Raw genomic sequence first — 15382 nt, forward strand, 5'->3', positions numbered from 1 at the left:
TGGTAATGAGTATTTTAAAATGGAGTAATCCTTAGTTCTATTGGTGGACACCTTTTCGAGATATCGCCATAAAGGTGGACCAAGGGTGACTCTAGAATGTGTTTGTACGATATGGGTATCAAATGAAAGGTGGTAATGAGTATTTTAAAAGGGGGTAATCCTTAGTTCTATTGGTGGACACCTTTTCGAGATATCGCCATAAAGGTGGACCAAGGGTGACTCTAGAATGTTTGTACGATAAGGGCATCAAACGAAAGGTGTTACTGAGCATTTGAAGAGGGAGTGGGCATGAGGTCTATAGGTGGACGCCTTTTCGAGATATCGTCATTAGGGTGCGCCAGGGTGACTCTAGAATGTGTTTGTACGATATGGGTATCAAATGAAAGGTGGTAATGAGTATTTTAAAAGGGGGTAATCCTTAGTTCTATTGGTGGACACCTTTTCGAGATATCGCCATAAAGGTGGACCAAGGGTGACTCTAGAATGTTTGTACGATATGGGTATCAAACGAAAGGTGTTACTGAGTATTTTAAAAGGGAGTGGGCCTTAGTTCTATAGGTGGATGCCCTTTCGAGATATCGCCATTAGGGTGGGCCAGGGGTGACTCTAGAATGTTTGTACGATATGGGTATCAAACGAAAAGTGTTGCTGAGCATTTTAAGAGGGAGTGGGCATTAGGTCTATAGGTGGACGCCTTTTCGAGATATCGTCATTAGGGTGCGCCAGGGTGACTCTAGAATGTGTTTGTACGATATGGGTATCAAATGAAAGGTGGTAATGAGTATTTTAAAAGGGGGTAATCCTTAGTTCTATTGGTGAACACCTTTTCGAGATATCGCCATAAAGGTGGACCAAGGGTGACTCTAGAATGTTTGTACGATATGGGTATCAAACGAAAGGTGTTACTGAGCATTTTAAGAGGGAGTGGGCATTAGGTCTATAGGTGGACGCCTTTTCGAGATATCGCCATCAGGGTGGGCCAGGGGTGACTCTAGAATGTGTTTGTACGATATGGATATCAAATTAAAGGTATTAATGAGGGTTTTAAAAGCGAGTGGCCCTTAGATGTATATGTGAAGGCGTTCTCGCGATATCGACCAAAATGTGGACCAGGTGATCCAGAAAATCATCAGTCGGGTACTGCTAATTTATTTATATATGCAATACCACTAACAGTATTCCTGCCAAGATTTCAAGGGCTGTTGATTTCGCCTTGTAGAACTTTTTCATTTTCTTCTACTTAATATGGTAGGTGTCACACCCATTTTACAAAGTTTTTTCCAAAGTTATATTTTGCGTCAATAAACCAATCCAGTTACCATGTTTCATCCCTTTTTTCGTATTTGGTATAGAATTATGGCATTTTTTTCATTTTTCGTAATTTTCGATATCGATAAAGTGGGCGTGGTTATGGTCGGATTTCGGCCATTTTTTATACCAAGATAAAGTGAGTTCAGATAAGTACGTGGGCTAAGTTTAGTAAAGATATATCGGTTTTTGCTCAAGTTATTGTGTTAACGGCCGAGCGGAAGGACAGACGGTGGACTGTGTATAAAAACTGGGCGTGGCTTCCACCGATTTCGCCCATTTTCACAGAGAACAGTTACCGTCATAGAGTGTATGCCCCTACCAAATTTGAGAAAGATTGGTAAATTTTTGTTCGACTTATGGCGGAGCCACGCCCATTTTGAAATTTTCTTTTATTTTTGTATTTTGTTGCATCATATCATTACCGGAGTTGAATTTTGACTTAATTTACTTATATACAGTAAAGATATTAAATTTTTTGTTAAAATTTGAATTAAAAACATTTTTTTTTTTAAAAGTGGGCGTGTTCTTCATCCGATTTTGCTAATTTTTATTTAGCACATATATAGTGATAGTAGTAACGTTCCTGCCAAATTTCATCATGATATCTTCAACGACTGCCAAATTACAGCTTGCAAAACTTTTAAATTACCTTCTTGTAAAAGTGTCCATTGTCCAAAATCTTACTAATTTTCTATTCTGCGTCATATCGTCAACCCATCTAACAAGTTTCATCGCTTTAACCGCCTTTGGCAATGAATTATCGAATTTTTTCGGTTTTTCGAAATTTTCGATATCGAAAAAGTGGTCGTGGTTATAGTCCGATATCGTTCATTTTAAATAGCGATCTGAGATGAGTGCCCAGGAATCTACATACAAAATTTCATCAAGATACCTCAAAATTTAATCAAGTTATCGTGTTAACGGACAGACGGACGGACGGACGGACATGGCTCAATCAAATTTTTTTCTATACTGATGATTTTGATATATGGAAGTCTATATCTATCTCGATTCCTTTATACCTGTACAACCAACCGTTATCCAATCAAAGTTAATATACTCTGTGAGCTCTGCTCAACTGAGTATAAAAATCCGACACTGAAGTCAGATTTAGCGTGCGCAAGGCCTGTAGAAAAATTTAAGGCTTGTTAGGGGTTCTTAAATTAGTGCCTTTGAAATAACTTTAGGATAACAAAAGTCTAGGTCTCTGGAGCATGATCATATGAAACTTTATATGTATAACATATATGCCTTCGGAAAATTAGATTTAAATATAACTCATTTAAAGAATTGGAGACCCTGTGAACTGCCGAAATGTGTGTACATATACCGCAACGAATGTAGAACATTGAGCGGTTTTAGCAAACCCGTCCAATTTCGGTCTCAAAAACTCATATATTTTACAAGAGCAAAGCATTTCTAGGAAAGCTCTTAACTGTTTTAGTAATCTTCAGCTTTGGCATCCATTTCGTAGATAAAATGTCAAATGTTGCATGGAGCATTTGAGTATGAGGCACTATGCTAAGTAAAATTTTAAGCGTGAGCACATTTAGTATATCATACATATATGTTTCCAACAAATCCCAATTCACAATACAGAGACATTTGTTGAGACTTCAATGTCAAAATTTAAAATTGTTACAATGCTGAAATCGAAAACGTTCAGCCTAAAACTGTGCAAATTTATTACTTAAAAGCACAAATGAGGTGGTTGAACATACGGCATTTACAGGCAGCACAACAAAAATATGCACAAAAATCAACACTTCATACACTAGTGAAATTTAAAATGCCAAATATATCCTACACAAATAATTGACACTAAAAGCAACAATCAAATTTTATGGCTCAAATGTGAATTTGTAAAATATATTTTTATATATTTTATTTTTTATATAATATGTATGTGTAGCATGCTTTTAGGCGTATGACAGAGAAATTTGTGCGCTCAAGTGACACGTTAGGTGAAATGCTTGTAAATAATTGATGCACGTACCTATCAACCTAACGAAATATTTTTATACCCTTTCCTTGTTTCCAAATAGAACTTAAACGAAGGAAAACAACAGTTTGAATAAAGAGGAGAATCGGAAGCATAAATCAAAAGTAAACCTACAAAACATGAAAAAGAAAGTAGACCTCAAAACAAAATATATTTGTAGGTACCTAAATTGTTCGGATGCTCAGTTTTAAGTGCAATAAAATTAAAACTTAAGCGCGTTTGGACTTCAATCCGTTATAAATGGATTTTCAACCAAATCTTAGTAAGGCCTGTACTTTACTCAAAACGTACACTCGACAAGCTGACATCCAGCATAGCAAAATGATGAAAAACATTTAACAAAGATGTTTCAATAAGTAGTTCTTGTCTCTCGAACTATTCGGCTAGTCCGCAAGGTTTTTTCTGTCTTGCAAAAGCGTATACAAAGTATCTAAGCAAAAAAACACTTCGAATCTTCTTCTGAATTACTTCGATATTATTCCACCAATATAGCACCGAGACGCGCATCAGAATAATACCGCAAAAATTATAAAAACAATACCAAAATGTCTCCTAAACAGTTCGCTATGATTCTTAAGGAAATCTTGAAATTGTTCCAAAAGTATCACGAAAATAACCCTGCGAAAGCATCTAAATGGTCCCAAAGTAGTTTTGAAATTATCCTCAAAATAATCCTGAAACTTTGGGGTAATTTTAAAGAAGATGGTCCCGGAATAGTCCCGAAAATAATTCCGAAATAATTGTTGTACACTGAACGATTTTCCGTCATCCCTTGCCAAATTTGATTTCGAGACAAACCGGTGTTGGTGTAGTACCATCACAGTGTCAATTTTCTCTCGGACAACGGCGGAAAATCGTACAAATGCACATCAATTATCCACTCTGTCGGAAAAATAAACAAGAAAAAATTGTCCAAAATAATTCTGAATGTGATCTCCAATTTATCCCGAAACAGTTCTTAAACGACATCCCCGAAAAATCTCGAAATATTGTCATAGTGATCTAAAAATAGTTAATTACGTAGTCTCAGCATCATACAAAACCCTAAACAACACCCTTAACCTTGATCCAACTTAACGGTGTCTAGAAGAAAGAAAGGAAGGCAATTAAGAACTTTAGTTGTTTAAAAATGAACCGTTCTCAGGTTGGAAAGCGTAGGGTTCGTTTTTTCAATTTTCTGCATTTACTTAGAAGTAGATTAGATAATCTGGATACCAAATATTATCGAGGTCTATAAAAAATAAAAAAATACTTTATATAGTTGAACGTATCCATAGTGTTATTACTATAGTGTTATTATATTTGTACCAGTACCTATGTTATGAAATATTTCCGGCTTCTTTGCAAATACTTGATATTTTGAAGGACTTGATCGCCGCCTTGAGACCCCTGTAATATTAACAAATAATAAAAAGAAACTCTGAAGTGTAGCGTTAAAATATGATTGTCTTTATTGGCAGAGAAGTGCATAATGCTACACCCCTAGTAGCTGGTGTATTGAGTCCGCCATTTGACCTGCCTTGCGACCTTCCGCCTCTACTACGACTCAAATGTTTACATCGAAGTCCAGGTATGATGCTATATTACTATGGCAGTATGGTCTGGGCTCAAGCTGCCACGAGACATTGAGTTTCATTGCATTTGTTAACGCTTGTCTATAAGTGGGATGCGCGAATGGCATACGGTGTAGCCTTGGGGGTTGTTTTCAGGGCTACGGTTGTGCTAGGCATTTATAGACGACATATCCCCTCTAATTTCCTGAGGTATTTTGGTTTTTTTTAGCGGCCGCTGAGTTGTGGTGGTATTGTGCTACACATACCACATCGAGGGTATCAAGTTTCAGCCAAAGCAAAATCAAAAATTTCGAAAACAGTTTATTTCAATTACAAAGAAGTTGCTAATAGCGGAGTCGCCCCTGGAAAATGGTTTTCGAACTTTTCGAGTGTTATTCTGCCTAGAAAATCCTCTCAGTGAAAGAGTAGCTGCCCTGCAGCTGCCGTTCAGGGTCTGCATTAAACATGTAGGTACAAAAATTAAAATGAGCCAGGCGCAAATTGGTAGATAAGCTTAACCCAAATCTCTTTGAAGGTAATCGCACCATGTATTTTTTTTATGTTATTTTTTGTGTGGCTGTCCACCAAAAAAGGACATCCTAGCATAGGTTAGAATGATATGCGAGTTATGTTAATTAGCGAATACTAAAACATATGTACCAGTAAGGTACTTAAGTATTAAATTGATATATTTACTTGAATGCTTATAACTTGTGTACTAGTCAATCGATTTTGTTGAATGAAATCTTATTTTTTTTGTAATAAAACAGAGCTTAGAGAGAAAACAAAAATCTGCAAAAAATAAAAAGTTTTCGAGATCCTTCCTCGCAAAGTTCAAATTTTTTTATATTTTTACAAAAAAAAAATTGAAAAAATCTGTAATGATTGTTCGTTATCTTTGAATCTGCAGGGCTGTATGCGCGATTTATAGCAAATTAACTTTTAAAAGCTTCAAACCGTTTTGGAATTGCTCGATTCGTTCTTGAGATATATATGATTAAGTGGACCCAATTTTTTTTTTTTTGAAAAAAAACGGTTATTCGTAAATATCTCAAAAACGTTACCATAAAATTAAAAATAACCTTGATTTTCGGAATCAGGGGGTGATTTTACATACACATTTCATAATGGCGTCTCTGGTGCATTTTGGCTGTAAACCGCTCACAAATTGTGATCAAATATCTCCAGAACTCAAACCTAAATAATAAAAAATAAAAAAGATAAATAAAAACATAAGGACTGATAAAGATTTAAGAATTAAGTGATACTTATTTAAAACAAAAACAAAAAGCAACAATGCAATCATAAAAAAGCTAAAAAAATGTACGTGATGTGAAAAAAAGCATAACTAGATATTTTTTTGAAAAAAGTTTTACAAAGCACTTAAATATCCAAGCACTTGAAATTAAATCTAGTGCATTAACTAAATAAATAAATGTACCTGCAAACGTACAAAGCTCATATTACCTCTCGATTCCCCATAGAATCGGGTGGTCATCATGCCAGCTCCGGTGCTGGTTCGGCTTCCAGTGGCAATGAATCACAGCAGCAGCAAGGAGGCACACAAAAGAAGCGACATTTATTGCGACGTGTCATGACTGCTGCCCAACATAGCACAACCGGTGTCACATCGAGCCGCCAAAGAATTGAATTAAAGTTTGACAAATTTGGCAAGTCGCCAACAACGGGACGTAGCAGTAGTATAACAACACTTCTAACAACAACAACAAATGCAAATGCAAAAACAACTACTATCGCTACAGCAACAACAGCTGGCTTTGCGGGAGGCAGTAGTAGTAGCGCTAGTGCTCTTGACGCTGCTATGCGTGCGAGCAAACAACAACAGCCGAAGGAGAAGAAATTGACTATGCGTGCGGTGCGTAATATAATGCGTTTGGGGCGGGGTAGACAGACGTCACAGTCCCGTGACAGTAGCACCGAAGATGAGGGCAGGTAAGTTATGGAAATAAATTATGCTTATATATTACATACATATAGTTACGTGCAAAATAATAGGGACGACTTTTGAATTTAAATATGTACATTAACCTGGGTCGATTTGTGTGGACGAAAGTTAACCGATATCGCGCCATCGATTTTTCGATAGGATTTGGGCTCAGGAAAAAAAGTTCCACTACGCATATCCAAAAAAATAATTTTCAAGCCTGCGAAAAAAAATGGCGAAAAGGTTAATTATTCGACCAAAACACTCCCGCCAAACCAAAAAATATTTTTTTTTTTCAAAAAACTGTTGTAAAAACGTTGGCGATAACAGTTTAAAAAAAAAAAAAATTCTCATAATGTCTTAAAATGTCATAAATTTATGATCGTCATAAAATGTTTGACATTTTAAAATATGCCATCTTATAACACTTGTTGCATCTACTTAACTAAAGGTTTCACAGACACATTGTATTACAGTAAAAGTATAAAACAGTATGGCTGCCTATGACGGAAGGGTGACAATAGCTCAACGGTCATAACGTCAATTGACCTTATAACCACTTCAAATGGTCAAATGAATTTATGTCTGTATAAATGGTCACTACATCAATTTGATATGGTTACAACCCAATTGATCCTGTGGCCGTTGACCTTTAGTCAGCCCACCGTTAAGACACTTCACGAAACCCCAATTAGTTTGGAATATATAGAAATTTTTTTAATTTCCATTTAAAATATAGTTCGATCAACATACCCTCAATAATAAGTATGGATGATAACTTTGATGCTCCCAGTAACCGGCGCGTTAATTTCCACCAGGGTGGCTTCGTTCTGCCCCTAGATCCCCTTGTAGAGCAGGCTTAGTAATAAAGATCGTTGATAAGATGTTATTTGTTTCCTCCATTTTTTTGTTCCACCCGACGCCTTTGGAAACTTACACCAGTCACCTACTTGTAGACTATTTTGAAATATATAACAAAGGGACCCGCCCTCAAAAGTAGTATAAAATCGACGAGCCGTACTCATCCACTATAATCGTTGAGTATACACATTATGAGCCATATTGTTCTATATAAGTTCCCAGCAGCCATTTCTCTCTCTATGTATACAACCAGTTGTTCTTTACTGCTAAAAATAAGCAAATTAAATTAAATCTGGCACGGCAGCATGTCAAACGAAGCATCAATGCTCAAAACCATTCTACTGCGTTGATGGGTTATTTGGAGCACCGGAAGCATTTAGTGCTAACTCTTCTCCGAAGCCCGATGTATGAAACGTATCCTCCAATCCTGTGTGATATGTTTGGCTTTTAAAGCTGCAGGAGAAGCTGCCTGGCCAACGAATAAATTGAAATGGCATTAGTTAATTGGTTCCACTTGTCATGGGATCAGCGCTCTATCCACCAACAAACAGTGCGTATCTGTGTAACTCAAGGAGGTCTGGAACAACTTCGGTGATTTTAGTAAGTCATTATTTTTTCTGGCCATCGACTTGATTCCTCCGTACTATCTCTATGAATCGAAGGATGGGGTCGGTTATAATCATGACACTAATCAGTCCGCTTTCTACAACTCACCACCTTTCGGTAGACATCTTCGCATGGAGTTTGCATGCTCCATCACTTCACCTATCTTATCTTGAACAGGCAAATTTGCTGTTTTAGAACACTTGTAAGCCGGAGTCTTCTTGTTACCTTCCTTAAGATTATCAACACTTTGTCCCTTTCGGTTTACGTCTACTATTTTCCTTCTCTTATGAGTGGAAGTCTCAATAAGGATAGCATGCCTCACAGTTTTAGGAATGCAGTTGTTCACCTCTTAAAAGCAGACTTGACGTCTGCGGCAAATTGTCGCTCTTTCCTCTCGTTTGAAGAAGCCTTCCTCTCAATCCGGCTGACGGATCAATGGCAGCGAAGTCCTTGAAGGAAAACTGGCTTTAACCTGCTGTTACTGTCTCACGCACCCATTAAAAGCACTCGCTTTCACGGTTTGTTGGATAAACTACAGTTTCAAAGCGCTGAACCATTCTTATAAGTGCCTGCTGTTGTGGATAGCTTTCACCCCCTCTTAGTCTCGATTTCTTCTCAGCTCCATTTTTTGTTTGGGAGCTTGCTGACTTTACATATAGTGGTGGTAGTGTGCTCCCCTAACGTAGCGAAGGTTCTCGGCTAAAACCACTGGATAAGCAACCTCAAAATACTATAGAAAAAGATTAAGGTTTTCCGAACACTCTGAATGTATTCCTGCCATTAAAAACTTCTCAGTTCATCTGGTTTTGAAATGTCGTTCGGAGCCGTCAGAAAAGCAATTTGTGGTACTTCCTAGGCGCCTGGTATCGAGAAAGCTTTGTTCCACTATACCTAAAGAAAAAAACTTTATTTTATTTTGGCCCACCCTAATGTAATATCCGGACTAATATCTAACATTGTGCAAACATGTGTTGCCTATTTTTTTTTTTCAATTCCAATTAAATTTGACCCATAAACGAAAAGAAATAACCAAAAATGGCAACAAGTGGAGATTTCTATTTTTCCATAGAATTTTTGATGCCTAACAGCAATAAAGGCAAAGGTCAAGCAGCTGTGCATTTTAATTTTTGGAAAATATACATTGGCTACTTGTTGACACGTCAAGAGTATTGCCACTTCAGAGACCTAGTTGAGGCTATATTATTGGTAAAAACTTAAGTTGTGGTATATGTGTAACTAAGCATGGGGTTGCCACTTTCGACGATAAGGATCAAAGATGGTCCTATCTTGTTAACAATTTCTTCACCGCTCAATTTAACCGGGGGCCTCCCAAAAATATGTAATGAGTTAGTTTTCAAAGCCAAATAAATACTTTGAGTAACTTCGTATGACGCTAGGGGTGAGTTTCTTTTTTTTGCTTTTATTCTAAACGAGGGTTTATTTATCTGTAGCAGGGTCGATGGCCCCACCTTGTTACTACTGTTACTTGTCTCAAGAGATCTGGCCTCCCAAGAACGTACTGAAATGTTCTCCTAAAGCATTGCTTATCTGACAACTGATGTATAACATTCTCTCTTGGCGAGTCACGACCAAAAGAAATCCCATTTAGGAATCTTAAACGCACTGTACGAACTGGGATCTGTATAGTTGAATAAATTCACTCTAGCTCATTAGTCCTGCCCATTGAAAACTTATATGGGTAGGGTAATTTTCCGTGTAGAGCTTTCATGCGGCTGGCTGGCTCCTATTTACGCTTACTATCTGGGATTGAGGTATTTTCCTGACTTTTGGAACATGGTCAAAATCAATCTCATTCCAAAAGCGGCGAAAAGCTTTTACGCCCAAAGACTTTATACTAATAAGTCTATCCTCGCTTCTTTTAAAATCTCTGGGACGCTTTTATCTCTACGTAAGGAGCATGATTCCTCAAGAGCAATTTTCGGCATCTAAACACAACCATTTTAAGAAACGGTCTACGAAAATAGCTCTTCATTGAGTTGTCCAACCTTCAACAATGTCTTACAAGTGGCAATTGAATGGCCCGCTCAACACTGGGATTCAAATCGGCTCTGTCAGGATTTACAGCAGATTGTTGAGTGGCTCAAATTAGCGGCGGAGTAGGGGGAGCAGTGGTTCAAAGAAGTGAAACAAATGAAAAAAAAATTATAATTCTTTTAAGAGGTAAATAGAACTGGGATACGGATCACAAGGTTACTTGGATGTCGTGATCAAAAAGTTGGAACCATACGGAATAGCTGTCAACGCTAGTAAAAAGGTACAGGAGTCCATTAAATTTAGACTGCTATCTATTGGAGGGTCAACGCTGGTTCTGACTGACAGGGGTAAGAACATTGGGATTATGGAAGCCTAATGTGGAGAGCTGGGCTTTGGTGGTTTCGGTTGTTTTACACGGCTGTCGAGAAGCAATTGACAAACACTGGGTACCCTCCCCAATGGTGGTACATTGGCTGCACATTATGGCGGTCAAGCCGATACCTACTATTTTATGACGTTCTGGTTTAGTGAGGAACGACAGCCACTTCTTGGTTGTAGAGTATTCTGTCATGAGCTCAGTGTAAGCCAGACATTTTGGCTGCCCGATCACTGCAACATCTTCTAGGCGGAGCTTACCGCCTTGAAGGATGTGGAGTTGGCAAGCTATCCGCCGCTGTGACTGTAAGCAAATTTAACATCTACTCAGATAATCAGTCGTTTATCAAATCACTAAACTCTGTCACTATGAAGTCGAGGTCTGTGATTACTTTACCTCACTGGTGCTGGCATCTAACTACTTCTTGTTAACAAAATCTGTTTGCCAGGGGTGCCTGGCTGGTCTTTTAGCCCGGGCAGGCACGGGAGAATATAATGTGCATGTTAGAGTTGACTTTGAAATTGAGCTGGCCACTTTCACTCTTTTTCCGAACATCGTCATCGTAGTCATCTTAGTAAACATTGGGCTGTCACCGCCCTTAACGGTGTGTTCAAGTCTTTTGTTGCCTCAAAGTGGCGGCGGAGTTTACAAAATCTCATCTATGCATTTTATTGGAGTGCTAGCAGGACACTAGGCAATCGGTGTCCATGCGGTTTGCCTTAATATACTTAATATCCCCAGTTGTGTTAGCTGTATTGAAGACCACGAGATGAAGTCCTCCAGTCAATTTATGCTCAGCTGTCCAGTCTTTGCGAGAATGTGGCGTAAATTTCTCGATATGGACGTATTCGACACTTCGGAGAAATTTTTCAAGATCGATGTGTCCTTTATTCGAAGCGTTAACTTTGCCACACAGCGATTCGCTAAATAACTAAAAAGTAGTTTCACCGTTAGAGTATGTGGTAATATAAAATAAACCAACATTCCGCCACCCAACTTTACTTTACCTAACATGTCGTCGTATGACCAAAAGGACACAGCCGAGGTTTAATTTAGAGATAAAAATTTACTAAAAAATTAGTTCTTCTTAAGGGGTTTGCAGGTAACGTAATGTAACATTTTATATTACTTGGGAAACGATATGAAATTCTTGTCAATTTAATGGAAGAATAAAAATAACACTCTTAAAAAATAAAAGGATTTCGACAATGGTGCAATAAACCAGACACGTGAAGTCATTATTAAAAAAATAATAAAAAATTTTTTTTTAAGTTAACGGTGCAAGGATCGAGATATTTAAAAATCGCATTTGGGGTCGGATTTGGCTCATATTTGGAACACATAATACATACATGAATAGAAAGCGACATATGAAAAAAATCGCCGCCAGGTGGCGCAAGGATCGAGGTAGTAAAAAAAATTGTGTTTGGCGTCCAATATGGCCCATATTTGAAACACATACATATTACACGTTTTTATTTATTTTTCTGATCAACGCCCTAGATTGATGAGGAGTGTGGTGACTAGTACCTAGGACCTACCTAATTATTTTCTATCTTTTAGTATTATTATTACTTAATGTAAGTACTGTTTTCAATAAAACCGTTTAACTTAAACATTTTGTTTTATTTATTTTATTCATATGTCGCTTTCTATTCATGTATGTGTTCCAAATATGGGCCATATCGGACCCCAAATACGATTTTTTTAACTACCTCGATCCTTGCCCCACCTGGCGGCGATTTTTTTCATATGTCGCTTTCTATTCATGTATGTAATATGTATGTGTTCCAAATATGAGCCTAATCGGAACACAAATACAATTTTTTTCAATATCTCGATACCTGCGCCACCTAGCGACGGTTATTTTCGGTCGCTTTCTATTCATGTATGTATTATGTGTTCCAAATATGAACCAAATCGGACCACAAATGCGATTTTTTTAAATATCTCGATCCTTGCACCTCCTGGGGGCGATTTTTTTCATAGGTCGCTTTCTATTTATGCATGTATTACGTGTTCCAAATATGAGCCAACAAATACGATTTTTTGAAATATTTCGATCCATGCGCCACCTAGCGGCGATTTTTTTCTTATTATTGTATTGTCATCGGTTTCTGAACTATATTCCAAGTTTGAAGCTTGTAGCTTATCGGAAGGTTACTTAAATTTTAATTACAAAATTCGTGTCGGCCGGCCGGCCGGCCTGTCAAGTGAAGCTAAATAAAACCTTTTAAAAATGTAGTCGCATTTGACACTACTTGCCCTCATAAATTTAAGTGTTGCTTCTTGACATATCTGCAGCATTAATTTTTTCAGTATAATAAAAAAACACTACATCAATGTCTTTCTGAAATATGAAGTAACGCGCAGGCAAATAACGCCTGCGGTCGTCATTTTAGTCAACGGAACTGAATGAGTGAATTTGTGAATTGTCAGAGTATCACTTTGTTCATAACTAAGGAATGTGGAAACATACTGCTGACGTGAATGAGATAATTGATTATCTGGCACAAAATCATGAAGTTTCGAATGAGTATCTGCAAAGCTTGTAATACGAAATCTCGGGATTGACGGTATACGGTCCCAAGACCACACATTTATTTATGCAAGCCAAGCGTTGAAGTAGGCTCATTGAACAGGAAGAGTTGACTGGTGTAAAAATATGTAGCGGCAGAAGTTTTACAGCAATGATTATTCACTAAATCAGAGTTTGTAGATTTACTTGTTGGCAAAATAAAGCTTTGACTTATCAGAACTTTATTTAAAACAGCTCTGTCTGACCCTGGAAACAATTAGACAAACATGAAAAGTTCCCAGTCGTATGATAAAACCCGACAGAGATAGTTCCGACTTTCTCTATCTATTCACCTGCCTCCCCTTGTGTAGCCCCTTCCTCTCTTATTTCCTCTCGCCTTAATTTAATTTAAAAAATAAAAAATAAATGTAAGGCGCGATAACCTCCGAAGAGATCTAAGGCCGCGCTTCTCTTCCAATTTGCGTCGTGCTCCTTTTGCTTTTCCTTACAAATTGGCCGGATGGGACCTACATGATTTTATGCCGACTCCGAACGGCATCTGCAAGGCAGAGGAGTTTTCACTGAGAGCTTTTCATGGCAGAAATACACCCGGAGCGCTTGCCAAACACTGCCGAGGGGCGACCCCGCTTAGAAAATTGTCTTCTAATTGAAAAACCTTATTTCTAAAAGTTTTGGTGTTGCTTTGCCCGGGGTTTGAACCCAGGGCATCCGGTGTGGTAGGCGGAGCACGCTACCATCACACCACGGTTGCCGTCCTTGACCATTGATATCCGTAAATCTTCCCATTTTCCCTCTTACTCTTCCCACTTTTGTCTTATCGAAGTTTAACTCTCCATATTACCTTTAATATTATCCTTATTCGTAATCTTTCTGTTAAACTCTTTTCACTACTTTTTTTAAAACCATTACTTCCATTTTTACTTTTACTCTCACTCTCCATCTTCCTCTCAGGTTGAACTGGCAGGTCAATAAAAACCTTACATAGACTGAATGTTTCCATAGTGTCCATCTTACAACTGTTGTTTTACGTTTTAAACTTCGTCTACTTTTTCTTATTTTTTCCTCTTTATTTTCTTCTCTGTTCTTTCATGTCCACATTTCCAATGTGGAGATCTGTAGAGCTTAGCTCTCTTCCGCACATTACATTTTCCTTCCTACTATTTTAAAGTTCATGGCCAGACTATGAGGGCCATCAAATTTTTGTTGTTGTACTAATATTATTATTACTTGGTCTGGAAGCACTGCGCATGGAGGCTTTTGACGTATTTAACTACCTCTTCAGGCTTTTTACTCCATATCAGATAGGTATTAACAGCCCACCACCTAGATGGGATAGTCTCTGCCTAGTCAGAGCGACCCATTCGCAGAGAACCGGCGTTTCATCATCCAGCTCACACAAACGACAAATTTGGGTATCGGATAGATTTAACTTACTTAAGTGATATCGTAGACCACAGTGTCCCGTATAGTACCCAGTAAGAGTTCTTATGTCCTCCCTGCCTAGATTAAAGAGTTTGGCTGATGCTTTCGTTGCCGGAAGTATAAACCGTTTGGCCTATCTTTGCCCTGTGCAGCCAATCTAGTGACGCCTGAATTGCTTAGTTTCCCAGTTACTTATAGTTTCCCTGGTGTGTGGTTTTGTAAGTACACAAAAGGGCTCTGGGCCATAGAATGCTGCTGTATCACCTTGCTTTGCTAGGTAATCTGCATTTCCATTACCTTCATTGTTTTTGGCTCCCAGGGCATTAAGGATTTCAGTGCATTCATCCACTAGTTTAGATGTAACTATGTAGGATTGCAAGGCACACATGGCTGCCTGGCTATCCGACATAATGTAGATGCTCTTCGATGTTGATCCTCTCCTTAGACATTCTCTACCAAAGACTTATATTGCATGGATTTCTGGCTGAAATATGGTGGGGCAGCCTCCCATTGGTATCGGTTTCTTGAAATTCGACCCATAGCTGCCAGCTTCCGTTCCACCGTCATCGAATTTCGATCCATCCGTGAATCAGACCTCTGAGTCAGGGTCATTATAGGGATTCCCTATTTCCCAGTGGGTCCTGTCCACTATGGACACTTCAAAGTTCTGTGAGATTCTGAGCTTAGGGGACATTACGTCACGCAGTTGTAATGTGGAATTTCCTTTGATTTTATTATTTTCATATGCTCAATCATATTTCCTTGCTTCAAC

The 15382-nt window shown here is 38.2% G+C and overlaps 1 protein-coding gene across 6 annotated transcripts in view; it reads left to right on the plus strand.

The window, feature by feature from the left end:
• LOC137251077 (otoferlin-like) overlaps window positions 1–15382 on the plus strand; it is a 635511-nt gene that overhangs the window by 270569 nt on the left and 349560 nt on the right. For all 6 annotated transcript variants that reach the window (XM_067785043.1, XM_067785044.1, XM_067785045.1 and 3 more), the window contains one exon: window positions 6351–6819. In XM_067785043.1, coding sequence (XP_067641144.1) covers window positions 6351–6819 — 469 coding nt within the window. The remainder of the gene's footprint in view (window positions 1–6350; window positions 6820–15382) is intronic.

Source organism: Eurosta solidaginis, chromosome 4 (assembly GCF_040869045.1).
Source record: "Eurosta solidaginis isolate ZX-2024a chromosome 4, ASM4086904v1, whole genome shotgun sequence".
Taxonomy (NCBI): Eukaryota; Metazoa; Arthropoda; class Insecta; order Diptera; family Tephritidae; genus Eurosta; species Eurosta solidaginis.